The following is a 16,852-nucleotide window of genomic DNA, read 5'->3' as shown; positions in this document are numbered from 1 at the left end:
CTATTTCCTGCCAATCCCTTTGGCCTGAAGTGTTTTTGTTGAAAAATCAGACAATAGCCTTATGGAGGCTCCTTTGTTGGTAGTTAATTGCTTTATTCTTGCAGCCTTTAGAATTCTTTCTTTGTCTTTAACCTTTGGCATTTGAATTATGATGTATCTTGGTGTAGGCCTCTTTGGGTTCATCTTGATTGGAACTTTTTGTGCTTCCTGAACTTGTATGACTTTTTCCTTTACCACGTTAGGGAAGTTTTCAGCTATAATTTCTTCAAACAGTTATTTTATACTTTGCTCTTTTCTCCTTCAGAGTTGTGGATGTTGTTTCACTTGATGTTGTCCCAGAGGTCTCTTAGACTTTCCTCAGCCTTCTTAATTCTCTTTTCTTTTTTGCTCTGCTTGGGTGCTTTCTGTGACCTCATCCTCTAAATCACTGATATGATCCTCCGCTTCATTTAACCTGTTGTTGATTCCTTCTAGTGCAGTCTTCATTTCAGATGTATTCATCATTTCTGACTGGTTCTTTTTTTATGGTTTTTATGTTCCTTTTAATGCTTACTATCTCTTTGTTTAAGTTCTCACTGAGATAATTTATTCTTACCCTAAGATCCTTGAGCATCCTTATAGCCATTGTTTTAAACTCTGCCTCTGGTAGTTTGGTTGCTTCCATTTCATTTAATTATTTTTCTGTGGATTTCTCTTGTTTCATTTGGGGCATATTTCTTAGTTTGCCCATTTTGTCTGTGTATTAGGTAGCTGTGCTCTGACTCCAAAACTTGTGAAGATGACTTCTTGGTCTCAGTGGTACAAACCTCCAGGCCACCTGAGCTCCATGCTCTAGGAATGTTTCTTGTGGGTTATATGTACCTGCTATTGTATGTGAGTCTTGAATACTGTTGGCCTATTCATGGATGGAGTTAACCCTTCAGGCTGGCGGGCTCTAAGGGTCAACCTTGATCACTACGTATGAGATACTGTGCCGTGGCTGTCCCCTGGGGCAGAGTTATTTCCAGCAGAGTCTGGTGTTTGCTGGACCTCCCCCCCCCCCTTTTTGATGTGCCACTTGTGTGGCTAGTTTATTCTAGTACTGGTACAGTCTGAAACTCACTACTGGTTGTGTTGGTTCTGGGTCTTCTTGGGCAGGATTCAGGTATGGGTCTATGTCAGGTGTTGTTTGTGACCACCTGTGGGCTACTGTCTGGAGCTACCACTGTGTTCACTTTTTGTGACTGTGTTTACTGTGTCTGAGTGTATGTGAGAAGGGTCAACCAGGGTCGACTTTCTCTCTTCAAGGCCTGAGGGCAGCTTTGTAGAAGGGCCCAAACTCCCTAACCTTTGCCTCCACTTGTCAGTTGCTCTACCTCCCCTTGCAGAGGCCTGGCCTTCCTGAGGAGCCTTCTGAAGAAAGACTGTGGTGTGGCCCAGACTGACTCCGCCCCACAGACCCTTCCACAGGTTGCAAGCTTGGTAGGGCAGGGCAACTGAGGTTGGGAGGACAATGTTAGTGGGACTTCTAATTGGGCGGGGGTCTCTTGGTCAGGCACTCAGTCAGGGAAAAGTGGCCTCTACTCCAGAGCCTAATCCCTCAGCCACTGCTGGATACCCCAATTCTATTTCTCCTCAGAGGGGTAAGCAGCAGGTTCATGTTGGGAGGGGCCGTCAGTCCCCTCTGTAGTTCTTTCAGCTGAGGAACCACTGGTGTCAGGGAGGAGGACTGAGAAAGTCTCTTACTGGGTCTGATTGTGGCCCAACCCACAGGAGTAAGCTAATACTTTCATGAGTCTCTGACGATAGGCTCCAAGGAACTCACACTTTGAATGTCTGAGCTCTGAGCCTCTTGCCCTTCTGTAGAACTAAGCCCAGCATGGCAGGATATCTAGGGCTTGGCAGTGCTGATCCGAACAGTTTCCCCTTGTAGGTGATGCCTGCATTCTTGTAGAGGGTTTGGGGCACTTCTTTGCCTTCCTAAGGTAGCTTGGGCTGAGCTCACAGGGGAGGCGGGCGTCACCACACCCTGGTGTGAAGTTTCCACACACCCCTGCTCCTGCCCATTTGGCTCCCAGGCCAAAGCTTCCCCAGGATGGCAGCCTTGGAAGGTCCTGATTCTGCACACTGATCTCCCAGCACTGTGAACGAGGCATGTCCTGTAAAAGCCCTGGCTCTCTGCAGCTTTGTGCTCTCCCGGTGCTCTCAGTGCACTCACTGCAGGCCCGACCCGGTCCTAACACCGTGACCGCACGGTGCTCAGCTCTCCCAGTGCACCACACTCTCTTTCCAAGACTCCACCAACTTTCTGCCTTTAGGGAGGGTGCCTGCCTGCCTATAATGGAGCTGGGGACTCTTCTCCTTACCTGGGTAGCGGGGGCTGTGTTTGCAGGGGAATGGGAGTTGCACCCCTGCAATAGCTCCATACACCGCAGCTCCCACCTGGTTGACTCCTGGTTCAAAGCTTCCTTGGGCTGACAGGCCTGGAAGATCCTGGCTCTTCACATGGCTCTTTGCTCTGTTGTATCTTGAATTTTTACACTAATTTTATCATGAGCATTTCTCCTGTTGCTTATAATTATTTGAAAAAATTGAATTTTTCCATATTTCATTATACATTTATGGTGTGTTTTTTGTTGGACATTTAGGTTTGCAATGTTTTGATATTTTAGAAGAATTATAGTGAACATTTAAAAAATACTGATTGTAGAGAGAGAGGAATGGAGAGAGATAAATATCGATTTGTTGTTCCACTCATCCATGCACTGATTGGTTGGCTCCTGTATGTGCCCGATTGAGGACATAACCACAGACTTGGCCTGTTGGTAGTAAATATCTAGCTAAATAAATATTTAGTCTCATCTTTAGTGACTTTTGAGGACAGAGCCTGGAAGTGAACTCATTGGAACAGGGAATATGAACATTTTAAGACACTTGATAAATTATTTTTCAAACTGTTTACAAAATTAGTCTTACTAGCAGTGTATGAAAATGCCCTTCTTAATATAATCTTGCCAGCATTATTATAACTAAAACATGAAAAATTTTTTGTTCATATCCTGAGTAGGAAAAGATAACTGGTCTGACTAAACCAATTCCATAATCAGTTATAGGTCTTCTTGGTTTAGAAAATTCAAAGCAATACATTCATGTAGTTAAAAAAAAACCCTCAAAACACAGAATGGCTTATAATTCCCAGGCCTGTTCCTCGGGGGGCTATTTTAAAACCTATTTTGGCTTTAGTTCTTCTGGTGGTGATCTTTATATATCTAATGTCGGTTCTCCCACACTTATTCCAGTGTTTGCTTCTCACTGTCATAGATGAGGATTTAGCACACGCCTTTTCTTGAACCTCCACTTTCTTCCTCTCAGTTTATTTATTTTATTCATATATATATGTATATATATATATTTATTTATTTATTTATTTTTGACCAGAGACAGAGAGAGAGAGTCAGAGAGATGGACAGATAGGGACAGACAGACAGGAAGGGAGAGAGATGAGAAGTATCAATTCTTTGTTGCGACACTTTAGTTGTTCAATGATTGCTTTCTCATATGTGCCTTGACCCGGGGGAGGGAGGTGCTACAGCATACCGAGTGACCCCTTGCTCAAGCCAGCGACCTTGGGTCCAAGCTGGTGAGCTTTGCTCAAACCAGATGAGCCCGCACTCAAGATGGCGACCTTGGGGTCTCGAACCTGGGTCCTCCACATCCCAGTTCGATGCTCTATCCACTGTGCCACCGCCTGGTCAGGCCAGGCTATTTATTTTATTTTATATTTTAAAAAAACTTTCCTAAGTGAGAAGAAGGGATGCAGAGAGACAGATTTCTGCATACGCCCCAATGAGTATCTACCTGGCAAACCCCCTATCTGGCGATGCTCTGCTCATTTGGAGCTGTTGTTTCGTTACTTGGCAACTGAGCCATTCCAGTGCCTGAGCTAGGCCAGCTTGCTCTAACTGAGCCATGGCTGAGAGATAATGAGAGAGAAGGGAGAGGGGAGGGGTGGAGAAGCAGGTGGTCGCTTCTCCTGTGTGCCCTGGCCTGGAATCGAACCCAGGACTTCCACACGCTGGGCTGACGCTCTGTCACTGAGCCAACTAACTGGTCAGGGCTTCCCAGTTACTCTTTCAGTTCCTTCATTGATCATTTTTGTAACTTTATTCTTTTTTTTTTTAATTTTTTAAAAAAAATTTTATTCATTTTAGAGAGGAGAGAGAAAGGGAGAGAGAGAGACAGAGAAGGAGAGAAAGAGGAGAGAGAGACAGAGAGAGAAGGGGGGGAGGAGCTGGAAGCATCAACTCCCATATGTGCCTTGACCAGGCAAGCCCAGGGTTTCGAACCGGCGACCTCAGCATTTCCAGGTCAACGCTTTATCCACTGCGCCACCACAGGTCAGGCTCAGTTTTGTAACTTTAGCATCGTTAAAGCTCCAGTTTTTCTTTCATAGACGAGATCGTCTCTTGATCCTGATTGTGTAAGATGACCACATGAATGCTCTCATCCCTCTTCACTCCCAGTATTGACATTCTATTTAATTTTTCCCACTAGATGTGCAGTTGGAGCCACAGAGATGAATAAGACAAGAACCTTACCATTAAAGAGATTTAAGATTCCTGGGATTTAATATATTTATAGTTAGGTATACAGTTAGGGCAGCAAGTGTTAAGTATTAAGAGAGAGGTGTGTAAAAGTGATGCAGCAGCATAGAGGAAGGAATTATTACTTCTGAAAGGAGAGATAGGAGATGATTTGGTGAAGGGCTTGTTATTTGAATTGGACATAGGCTAGGTAGAGGTAGATTTACCACTCTGGGAAAACCCTAAACTTAATTTTTACTCATTTAAAGCAAATACTTAAGGCACTATTTGATAAAACTTTCTTTTTTTTTCTTTATAGGTGAGAAGGCCTTAGCTGATGCCCAGATTCCTTATTCAGCAGTGGAACAGGCATGCATTAGCTTTGTTTATGGTACGTGGTAAACTATGTATTATAAAAATTATTCACTTAAATCTAGCAGCAACCATATAAACAATGCAGGGGCATTTGTGAATTTTAACTTTCAAAACTCAGAATTCAGAGTTTTACACATCACTCCTTGATTTCTCTTATGTGTCAGTCTAGTTTAACATATATTTTTGCCATTATTATATTGTCAAAGCAGGAGATAAATTAAAAAAAAATCTTTAAAAAGAAAATAATTATCCATAGTTCTACCATATAAAGATAATTACTGTTCAGAAGATAAATTTTGCCCTGGCCGGTTGGCTCAGCGGTAGAGCGTCGGCCTAGCGTGCGGAGGACCCGGGTTCGATTCCCGGCCAGGGCACACAGGAGAAGCGCCCATTTGCTTCTCCACCCCTCCGCCGCGCTTTCCTCTCTGTCTCTCTCTTCCCCTCCCGCAGCCAAGGCTCCATTGGAGCAGAGATGGCCCGGGCGCTGGGCATGGCTCTGTGGCCTCTGCCTCAGGCGCTGGAGTGGCTCTGGTCGCAATATGGCGACGCCCAGGATGGGCAGAGCATCGCCCCCTGGGGGGCAGAGCACCGCCCCTGGTGGGCGGGCCGGGTGGATCCCGGTAGGGCGCATGCGGGAGTCTGTCTGACTGTCTCCCTGTTTCCAGCTTCAGAAAAATGAAAAAAAAAAAAAAAAAAAAAAAAAGAAGATAAATTTTTGTTTCTTGTTGTCTTAACATATTCATTAATTGATGCTTTTGTATTTAATAATTTTTTTCATTTACCCTTTTCTGATAAAAAGTGATATATACTAATTGTAAAAAAAAAGTGAAGAAAAAGTAGTCAACTGTTGAAATGATGTCAGAAGCATGGCAGTGTAAGAGGTTCCTCTTGTCTCTCCCCTTGAAGTTACCACAAGTTGGACAGCTATAATTTAACACACAAACTTATCTGAGAGATCCATGCCTTTAAACATCAAAATGGGGCCACTTTGAGTAAGCAGAGAAGGAGGAAAGTGGGAAGAGTAGAGACAGGTGCCAGGGATACAATTTGGAGCTCACTGTGGGTGTTGAGAGAGGAGAAGAATCAGTTTGCAGTGTGTACTCTCTGCAGCTCTAAAGAGGAGAGAGGTAAAATCAACATTCCTGCCTGAGTGCTCAGCATGTGCTGTGTGGCTGAACCTAGTGATTGGAGCAGAGGCAGAACACAGGTGCTGCAGTTGTGATCTAGCAGACATCATTGCCAGGCAGAAAACAAAGCCATGGAGCCTGGCTGCCTCCCCTCACCCTTCCAGAACTAGCAGCGGGCCCCAGAAGAAGCTGTGGCAGTGAGTGTTGGGTTGCAGAGCACAATATCTGCAATCCTGGGAACTGGAGAAGAAGGTGCAATCCTCCTTGAACAATGGATGCACACTGTGGCTGATCCCAGTGATGGGGGTGGGGGGTAGTGTGAGGGTAAGGGTGGGTGGCAGTGGTGAGATACTGAGGTGTGGCAGCTGAGATCTGGCAGTCGCCATTGCTGGGAGGAGAACAAAGCCACAGATGCAGAAACTCACCTCTGCCACCCTCTCCCACCCCATTGCAGCTGAGCCAGGTGTGTGTGTGTGTGTGTGTGCGTGCACGCGTATCTGGAATACTTTGGGCAGTGCCAGCAGCATCTAGTTGCACAGGGAAGCACCAGGATTAAATGGGCTTGGAACCCCATCATCCATCACATTCACCCATAGGAGTGGTGTTCTGAGACTGATGTGATCTGGTCACAAAGGAGACTTTCATCTCCCCAGGGAATACAGGGCATTTTTCTCTAGGTCCTCAGAGATCTGAGAAGCCAGAGAAGAGCAAGCATAAATAAAAACTTGTGCTTCTGCACCACCTTCTGGAAAACAAAAGAAAGGCTGCTTTTTATCAACTTGCTAAATAGAAAATAGTTATCCTTTAAAAAAGCCTAGTTCATGCACATAACTAGCCAAAGTACTGAGGCATCTCAGAAAGAAAATGAAAAATCTCCAGAAAATAAACTTAACCCTTTGAGTAGTACGATGTTCTTGTACGTCCTTGTGCCTCCTGACCATCCAGAGTACGATTGATTTATTCTAAAAATGTGTAAGGCAGCATTTAAAAAAGGCAAATGTATGTTTTTCTTGTTTCCATAAATTGGTTATCAAACAAACATGGTTTTAAGTTAATAAAACTGTAACTGGGTCCTGGCCGGTTGGCTCAGCGGTAGAGCGTGGCCTGGTATGTGGAAGTCCCGGGTTCGATTTCTGGCCCAGGCACACAGGAGAAGCGCCCATCTGCTTCTCCACCCTTCCCCCTCTCCCTTCTCTCCGTCTTTCTCTTCCCCTCTTGCAGCCAAGGCTTCATTGGAGCAAAGTTGGCTCAGGCACTGAGGATGGCTCTGTGGCCTCCACCTCAGTCACTAGAATGGCTCTAGTTGCAATGGAGGAGTGGCCCAGATGGGCAGAGCTTGCCCCCTAGTGAGCATACCAGGTGGATCCTAGTCAGGCACATGTGGGAGTCTGTCTGCCTCCCCACTTCTCACTTCAGAAAAATATTTAAAAAAACCACACACAGTCTGACTTGTGGCGCAGTGGATAAAGCGTCGACCTGGAAATGCTGAGGTCACTGGTTCGAAACCCTGGGCTTGCCTGGTCAAGGCACATATGGGAGTTGATGCTTCCAGCTCCTCCCCCCTTCTCTCTCTCTGTCTCTCTTTCTCCTCTCTAAAATGAATAAAAAAAAAAAAAAACTCACACACAAAAACTATAACTGGAACTAATTTTATATTTTGAAAAAAACCTCAGACCTGGGGTCATCGAACATGAAAAAACTCACTACTCAAAGGGTTAAGACATGGAAATACAGTGGTCCCTCATCTATCACAGTTGTTAGGTTCCCGAACCCTCTGCAACAGGCAACAATTCGTGAAGTAGTGACCTTATATTTATTTTATTATTTATATATATTTCAAGAATTTATAAACCCTACCCACACTCTTATAAACCTTTCCTACACTGTTATTAACCTTTTTCACACTTACTTTGCTGCAAAAATAACAAAAATATAAAAATACCTATATACCGCAAAATCCTGCAATAGAGTGAAAAATCTGCGATACAAAATTAGATATATACAATTTAAAAATCTGTGATACAGTGAGGCTGCGAAAAGTGAACTGCAATATGGTGAGGGATGACTCTATATGATTTAAATGACAGGGAATTCAAGATTGTAGTTCTGAAAAAAACTCAACAGGATAAAAAAATACATAGTCAGTTTAATGAACTCAGAAATAAAATCAATGAATAAGTTGAGTACTTTACCAAAGGGATTAAAACTTTAAAAAATAGCCTGACCTGTGGTGGCACAGTGGATAAAGCCTCGACCTGGAATGCTGAGGTTGCCGGTTCAAAACCCTGGCCTTGCCTGGTCAAGGCACATATGGGAGTTGAAGCGTCCTGCTCCTCACCCCCTTCTCTCTCTCTCTCTCTCTCTCTCTCTCTCTCTCTCTCTCTCTCCCCCCCTCTAAAATGAATAAATAAATAAATAAATAAATAAAAATAATTTTAAAACTTTAAAAAATAATCAAATAGAAATTCTGGAGCTGAAAAACTCAACAAAAGAGATGAAGAATCAACTAGCAAGCTTAGGAAATAGAACTGACTGGATGGAGGAAAGAATTAGTGATATTGAAGATAGAAATCTAGAAATGACATGATGGAAGAAGATGGAGACTTGAGAGTAAAAATAAATGAAAGATCTAGGAGAACTATCTGACTTCATCAGAAAGAGCAATATAAGAATAATGGGTATACCATAAGGAGAAGAGAGGGAGAAGGAAACAGAGACCTCTTTCAAACAGTTGATGAGAACTTCTCAAACCTATAGAAAGAGCTGGTTCCTCAAATTCCAAAAGCAAAAACCTAATTATCTCAATTCAAAAAGGCCTTCTACAAGGCACATTATAATAAAATTGTCAAAAATTAATGACAAAAAAAGAATTCTCAAGATATTTAGGGAAAAGTGGACAGTAACCTTTAAAGGAAATCTCATTAGATTATCAGATTTTTCAACAGAAATCCTACAAGCTAGGAAGTGGAATCAAATGTTCAAACTATTTTCTTTTTGTGATAGTGACAGATAGAGAGAGGGACAGATAGGGACAGATAGACAGGAAGGGAGAGAGATGAGAAACATCAATTCTTTGTTGCAGCACCTTAGTTCTTCATCAATTGCTTTCTCATATGTGCCTTGACCCGGGGACTACAGCAGAGCGAGTGACCTCTTGCTCAAGCCAATTACCTTGGGCTCAAGCCAGCAACCTTGGGATTATACAAGAATACTATAAAAGACTATATGCCACAAAATTCAATAACCTAGAAGAAATAAACAAGTTCTTAGAAATGCATAACCTTCCTAGACCCAATCATGAAGAACTGGAAAATCTAAACATACTGATCAACATTAGAAATATTGAAACAATAATTGAAAACCTCTCCAAAAGTAAAAGTCTAGGTAGGATCAGATGGCTTTACCAGTGAATTCTATCAAACATTCAAAGAAGATACTTATTCTTCTCAAACTCTTCCAAAAAATTGAAGAAGAGGCCATTTTATGAGGCCAGCATAACCCTGATACCAAAATCTGGCAAAGACAACACAAAAGAAGGAAACTACAGGGCAGTATTTCTGATTAATACAGATGCAAAGATCCTAAACAAAGTACTAGTAAATTGAATACAACAATACATTAAAAAGGTAATACATCATGATTAAGTAGGGTTCATTTTGGGGGTGTAAGGATGAGTCAACTCACACACATTAATGAATATGATACACCACATCAAAAAAATAAAGGATAAAAATCATGTAACCATATCAATAGATGCAGAAAAAGCATCTGACAAGATACAACATCCACTTATGATTAAAACCCTAATAAAATGGGTATAGAAATAAAGTACCTCGCCTGACCAGGATGTTGCGCAGTGGATAGAGCATTGGACTGGGATGCGGAGGGCCCAGGTTTGAGACCTTGAGGTTGCCAGCTTGAGTGCGGGCTCATCTGGTTTGAGCGAGGCTCACCAGCTTCAGCAGAAGGTCACTGGCTCAAGCAAGGGGTCACTCGGTCTGCTGTAGCCCCCGGTCAAGGCACATATGAGAAAGCAATCAGTGAACAACTAAGGAGCCACAACAAAGAATTGATGTTTCTCATCTTTTTCCTTTCCTGTCTGTCTGTCCCTCTGTCCCTTTCTCTGACTCTCTCTGTCTCTGTCACAAAAAAAAAAAAAAAAAAAAAAACTTAAAAAAAATTAAAGTACCTCAAGTAAAGGCTATATATTACAAACCCTCTGCTAATATATTCAGTGTCGAAAAACTGAAAACTCTAAGGTCAGGAATAAAGCAAGGATGCCCACTTTTCCACTGACAGTCAACATACTAGTGGAAATCTTAGCCAGAGCAATCAGGCAAGAGAAAAATAAAAGGCATTCAAATTGGTAATGAAGAAGTAAAATTGTCACTTTTTGCAGACGAGATGATTCTTTATTTTATTATTTTCTTTTTAGTGCAAATGTGAGAGAGACAGACAGACTGGAAGGGAGAGAGATGAAAAGCATCAACTTGTAGTTGTGTCACTTAAGTTGTTCATTGGTTCCATTCTCATACATGCCTTGACCCCGGGGCTCCAGCTGAGCCAATGACCCCTTGTTCAAGCCAGCGACCATTGTGTTATGTCTCTGATCCCATACTCAAGCTGATGACTCCACACTCAAGCTGGAGACCTCAGGGTTTCAAACCTGGGTCTTCAGCATCCCAGGTCCTTACTCTACCCATTGTGTCACATCTGGTCAGGCAGACAGTATGATTCTTTTTATAGAAAACCCTAAAAATTCTGCCAAAAATTATTAGAAATAATTAACAAATACAGTAAAGTTGCAAGGTACAAAGTCATTGTATAAATTTGATTTTGGGTGGGGAATACATAATATAATATACATATGATATTGTAGAATGGTACACTTAAAACATGTAATTTTATTAACCAATGTCACCTCAGTACATTTATTTATATTTTATTGAGAGACAGAGGGAGGAAGGGAGAAAGAGTGACAGAGAAGCATTTATTTGTTGTTCCACTTAGTTGTGCATTTATTGGTCATTTCCTGTTATGTACCTTGACTGGGATTGAACCTGCAACCTTGGCGGTTGAGTACAATGCTCTAACTGACTGCGCTAATTGGCCAGGGGCTTCATCTAAATAAATTTGTTTTTATTTATTTATTTTAAGTGAGGGGAGGGGAGATAGACTCCCTCATGGACTGCGGGCTAGGGTTCACCCAGCAACCCCTGTCTGGGGCCAGTGCCCTAGCTGTCCTCAATGCCTGAGGCCCACGCTTAGACCAGCTGACCTATCTATCCTCAGTGCCTGGGGTGACGCTTGGGTCAATTGAATTACTGGCTGTGGAAGGGGAAGAGGGAGAGATAGGAGAGAGGGAAGGGAAAGGAAGCAGATGGTCACTTCTGATGTGTGCCCTGACTGGGGGTTGAACCCAGGACTTCTGCATGCTAGGCCAATTCTCTATCTACTGAACCAACCTGCCAGGGCCTCAATAAATTTAATAAAATAAAAATGTCACTTGCCATCTCATTATCTAGAAATTATTACCATTAATTTTTGGTATATATCCTTCATTGAGTATGAATGAATATGAATATACATGCACATATAATTTTCTCTTCAAGAAAGTAAAGTCCTAGTATACATACTTTTTGGTGACCTGCTTTTATCATTTTACTGTATTTAGTATTTCCCATGTCATTAAGTCTTCTTTTATACTGTTTTTATTAACATTTTGCAATTAAGTTTTTCTTTCTGAAATTAATTAAATATTTACATGGTACTAAAATCCAAAGTATGGGTAATTATCTAGCAGAGAGTCTCACTCTTATTTCTATCTTCTTGTCTCCTGGTTCCCTTTCCTTAGATAACCATTTTCACTAATTTCTAGTGTATCTTTCCAGAGGTAATTCAAATGTGTATTCAACTTGGATCATTATTTTTCTGGAATTCCCTGGCATTTGGGATCTTATAAACTTTTTAAAGTTATGGAACCTTTATATGAAGAGAAAATCATGGCCTTTTCATCACTTGGTACAGTTTTAAGGATTTATATATAACAGTATAAATGGAACATTGCTTCCTTAAAAATACAACCCTAGCAGTATTGAATTGTTTGCTATTACTTGGTAATTTCTCTACTTTCCTACCTTTGTATTGTGTAAAGAAAGTGCATATATATTCTGTGTTTTGAGAATTTTTATATTTGCAGTGTAAATGATTCTTAATGCTAAAACTGTTTCTGAATAAGATGTTAATTGTGTATTTATTGTTGTGTCCATGTTGTATGCTAAGCAAAGGCATAACACTGAAAAATCATAATGTGGTATTATACTGTGTTGCAGCTCTGTAATTCCCATGTGCTGCATATATTAAAATTTTAATTTCTTTTTCTGCATAGGTGGCACTGCGTCTGGGCAGAGGGCTATATATCACAGTTTGGGACTGACTGGAATTCCTATAATCAATGTTAACAACGCCTGTTCTTCTGGTTCTACTGCTTTGTTTGTAGCCCGGCAGCTGATTCAGGGTGGTGAGTAGTACTTATTAGTCTAGTACTTAAATAGATGTGGGGTGATTGGCTCCCTTTCATCATTTCTCCACACAATCACCAGAAAGATGGTTTATAATGTATTTCTTTTTTTTATTTTATTTTATTTTTTTATTTTTATTTATTTATTTATTTTTTTTTTCATTTTTCTGAAGCTGGAAACAGGGAGAGACAGTCAGACAGACTCCCGCATGCGCCCTACCGGGATCCACCCGGCACGCCCACCAGGGGCGATGCTCTGCCCACCAGGGGGCGATGCTCTGCCCATCCTGGGCGTCGCCATATTGTGACCAGAGCCACTCTAGCGCCTGAGGCAGAGGCCACAGAGCCATGCCCAGCGCCCGGGCCATCTTTGCTCCAATGGAGCCTTGGCTGCGGGAGGGGAAGAGAGAGACAGAGAGGAAAGTGCGGTGGAGGGGTGGAGAAGCAAATGGGCGCTTCTCCTGTGTGCCCTGGCCGGGAATCGAACCCGGGTCCTCTGCATGCTAGGCCGACGCTCTACCGCTGAGCCAACCGGCCAGGGCTATAATGTATTTCTTTTTTTAAGAAAAAATAACGTGATGGAGATGTGGTTTATATACCATAACATTCACCCCTTTAAAGTATACTATTCAGCCTGACCAGGCAGTGGTGCAGTGGATAGAGTGTCAGTCTGGGATGCTGAGGACCCAGGTTTGGAACCCTGAGCCGGCTGGTTTGAGCGTGTGCTCATCTGACCTGAGTGCGGGCTCACCAGCTTGAGCACGGGGTCACCTGCTTGAGTGTGGGATCACAGACACGACTGCATGGTCGCTGGCTTAAAGCCCAAGGTCAGTGGCTAAAGTCCAAGGTTGCTGGCTTGAGCAAGGGGTCACTGGCTCTGCTGGAGCCCCCCAGTCAAAGCACATATGAGAAAGCAATCCGTGAGCAACTAAGGAGCCACAACGAAGAACTGATGCTTCCTGTCTGTCGGTCCCTATCTGTCCCTCTCTCTGTCTCTCACTGTCTCTGTCACACAAAATAATTTTTATAGGATTATAGTATGGTTTATTTTTCATTTTATATAAACTGACATACTTAAATGGAACTATTTAATATATTTTTTTGGTGGCTGGAAATAAAATTTTTCAAAGTAATTACATTTTCTTTCAAGGTATGGCAGATTGTGTCTTGGCTCTTGGGTTTGAGAAGATGGAAAAGGGATCCATTACAATTGAAGTGAGTCTCATTTACTGTTATTTTGGAGTTGTTATGACACTAAGAAACCTTTGCCCATCAGATTATCATAAATAGTTCCTGTTAGTAAGTAACATAAAATATAATTAGGCATCATTATTGAATGAATTGCTATAACCCAAAAGCTGAAAGGTAACACTGTATATCTACACATAGATACTGTTATTTTAGAACAGTAAGAGTGAATGATGAAACTGTTTTTTGAATGATGAAACTAATGTTCAGAGAGGTCAGATTATTCAATTTGAGGTTGACTTATATAATTAATTTGAATGTCATTTATTCATTCACTCAAAAATTAATTCCATTCAACAAGTTGAAGGTAATTAATAGCATGTGGAACTCCTGTTTCTTGTGGCAAGCCAAGTTATTTGAACCAGTTCTCCTGCTGACAATAACAAGAGTATTTGAATAGAATATAAACAAGCCTGACCAGGTGGTAATGCAGTGGATAGAGCATCGGACTGGGATGTGGAGGACCCAGGTTTGAGACTCTGACCGAGGTCGCCAGCTTGAGCACAGGCTCATCTGGTTTGAGCAAGGCTCACCAGCTTGAGCCCAAGGTCACTGGCTCGAGCAAGGGGTCACTCGGTCTGCTGTAGCCTCCCCCCACCATCAAGGCACATATGAGAAATCAATCAATGAACAACTAAGGAGCCGCAACGAAGAATTGATGTTTCTCATCTCTCTCCCTTCTTGTCTGTCTGTCCCTATCTGTCCCTCTCTCTGACTCTCTGTCTCTGCCAAAAAAAAAAAAAAAAAAAAGAATAAAAACAAAATATCCTAAAGCATCAATGAACTAATAAGGGAGATAAAGATCAGCATTTGAAGGTGTTTTTTGCATTGAAGACCTTTGCTAACCAGGAAGGTAAGAGCTTCAATCTTGATGGCACCTAGAATGAAGAGGACGTAGGCAAAGCTCAGGTCTTCCCAACATAAGAGGTTTAATATCCACTCCCCACATTAAACTGGGACTCTGTGATGGTAAACTCTTGGGGTAAGGGCGAATGCAAAGTAAACTTCCCCCTTCCCTATCTCCTCTTTTCTCTACTTTATCATGAAATTGCAGGGAGAATTGCTGGTACTGAACAGAAAAAGGGGAGGAAAAAGAGAAAGGGAAATAAAAAACCCAGAAGAACCTTATCCTTGATGTAAGATTGCTGCCAAAATTCTCATTATGTAGGTGATTAAAGAAACCCCAAACCATGAATTGAATATAAATTGGTTCCAGAGTGTTTGTAACCTAGGTACTTAATAGAAGCAAATGCAAGTATTCATTTAGAAGAAAGCATCTTTCTTCTAGGCTTTGAGAACTCTTCAAATAAGTTTTCAAGAACATACAGTCAAAGAAAATCAAGCATTAAAAAAACAAGGCACTATAACTGAGAATCAGGAGAAAGAGAAGAGATCTTTGAAGACTTTGAAAACTGGACTTAATTGGACATAGATGTAGGCATGATTACTATGTTTAAAGAATAAAAGACAATCTTGGAAATATCTTAAGAGTGTAGAAAACTGCTTGACCAGGTGGTGGCGCAGTGGATAGAGCGTCGGACTGGGATGCAGAGGATCCAGGTTCGAGACCCCGAGGTCGCCAGCTTGAGTGTGGGCTTATCTGGTTTGAGCAAAAGCCCACCAGCTTGAACCCAAGGTCACTGGCTTCAAAGGGGTCACTCAGTCTGCTCAAGGCCCGCGGTCAGGGCACATATGAGAGGGCAATCAATGAACAACTAAGGTGTTGCAGTGCGCAATTAAAAACTAATAATTGATGCTTCTCATCTCTCTCCATTCCTGTCTGTCTGTCCCTGTCTATCCCTCTCTCTGACTCACTCTCTGTCTCTGTAAAAAATAAATAAATAAAATTAAAAAAAAAAGTGTAGAAAACTTCAAAAAGAAACACTATAGGCCTGAAACAAATAAAAATAGAATTTATAGAAAAGAAAAACAAAATAATTAAAAATTCAAAAGATAGGTTTGATAGCATATATTATATATGATTAAAAAGAGAATTTATGATACTGGATTAGATTATAATTATTTAGAATATGCTATAGAGAGAAAGAAGTAGAGGATTTGCAGTAAGTTTAAGCTATATGGAGGATAGTGTGCTAAGGTATATTAAATGTTTAACTGGAATTAACAGAGAAGAAGTGGTGAGAGAGAAAATAGGGTGTAGGCATTTCGTTTATCTTTCCAGAATAACAGTGCTTAATTTCATTGATTTTTTTTTATTATTTGTTTCTATTAATTTTTTAGTCTCTATTTCATATATTTATTTCTAGTCCGATATTGGTTTTACCTAATTCTTTCCTTCTATCTTTGGGCTTAGTTTGTTCTTTTTCTAATTCTTTAAGGTATAAAGTTAGGTCGCTTATTTGATTTTTTAGAGAGAGAGGAAAGGAGACAGAGAGACAGGAACATGAGTCTGTTCCTGTATGTGTCCCGACTGGGGATCGAACCTGGCAGCCTCAGTGCTTCAGGACAGTGAATGCTCTAACTAACCGAGCTATCTGGCCAGGGCCCTGATTTCTTTTTTTTTTTTTAAGGTTTTAATTTTTTTTAATTTTAATTTTAATTTTATTTATTCACTTTAGAAAGGAGAGAGAGAGAGAGAGAAACAGAGAGAGAGAAGGGGGAGGAGTAGGAAGCATCAACTCCCATATGTGCCTTGACCAGGCAAGCCCAGGGTTTTGAACCGGCGACCTCAGCATTTCCAGATCGATGCTTTATCCACTGCGCCACCACAGGTCAGGCCCTTGATTTCTTAATGTAGGCATTTATTGCTAAGTTTTGATATGTTATGTTTTCATTTTAATTTGTCTGAAGATATTTTTGATACCTCTTTTTTTTTTTTTTTTTTTACAGAGAGAGAGAGTCAGAGTGAGGGAAAGACAGGGACAGACAGACAGGAACGAAGAGATGAGAAGCATCAATCATTAGTTTTTCGTTGCGCATTGCGACACCTTAGTTGTTCATTGATTGCTTTCTCACATGTGCCTTGACCGTGGGCCTTCAGCAGACCGAGTAACCCCTTG

General features: G+C 41.5%; 1 protein-coding gene across 1 annotated transcript in view; it reads left to right on the top strand.

The window, feature by feature from the left end:
- Positions 1-16,852, top strand: part of SCP2 (sterol carrier protein 2) — a 146,201-nt gene that overhangs the window by 35,213 nt on the left and 94,136 nt on the right. Inside the window, exons 3-5 of the mRNA XM_066269172.1 lie at positions 4,882-4,953; positions 12,453-12,584; positions 13,735-13,799. Coding sequence (XP_066125269.1) covers positions 4,882-4,953; positions 12,453-12,584; positions 13,735-13,799 — 269 coding nt within the window. The remainder of the gene's footprint in view (positions 1-4,881; positions 4,954-12,452; positions 12,585-13,734; positions 13,800-16,852) is intronic.

The sequence above is a fragment of the Saccopteryx bilineata genome, chromosome 3 (assembly GCF_036850765.1).
Source record: "Saccopteryx bilineata isolate mSacBil1 chromosome 3, mSacBil1_pri_phased_curated, whole genome shotgun sequence".
NCBI classification, from domain to species: domain Eukaryota; kingdom Metazoa; phylum Chordata; class Mammalia; order Chiroptera; family Emballonuridae; genus Saccopteryx; species Saccopteryx bilineata.
Note: the sequence above shows the minus strand (reverse complement) of the source record. Positions and strands in the feature narration are given on the sequence as shown.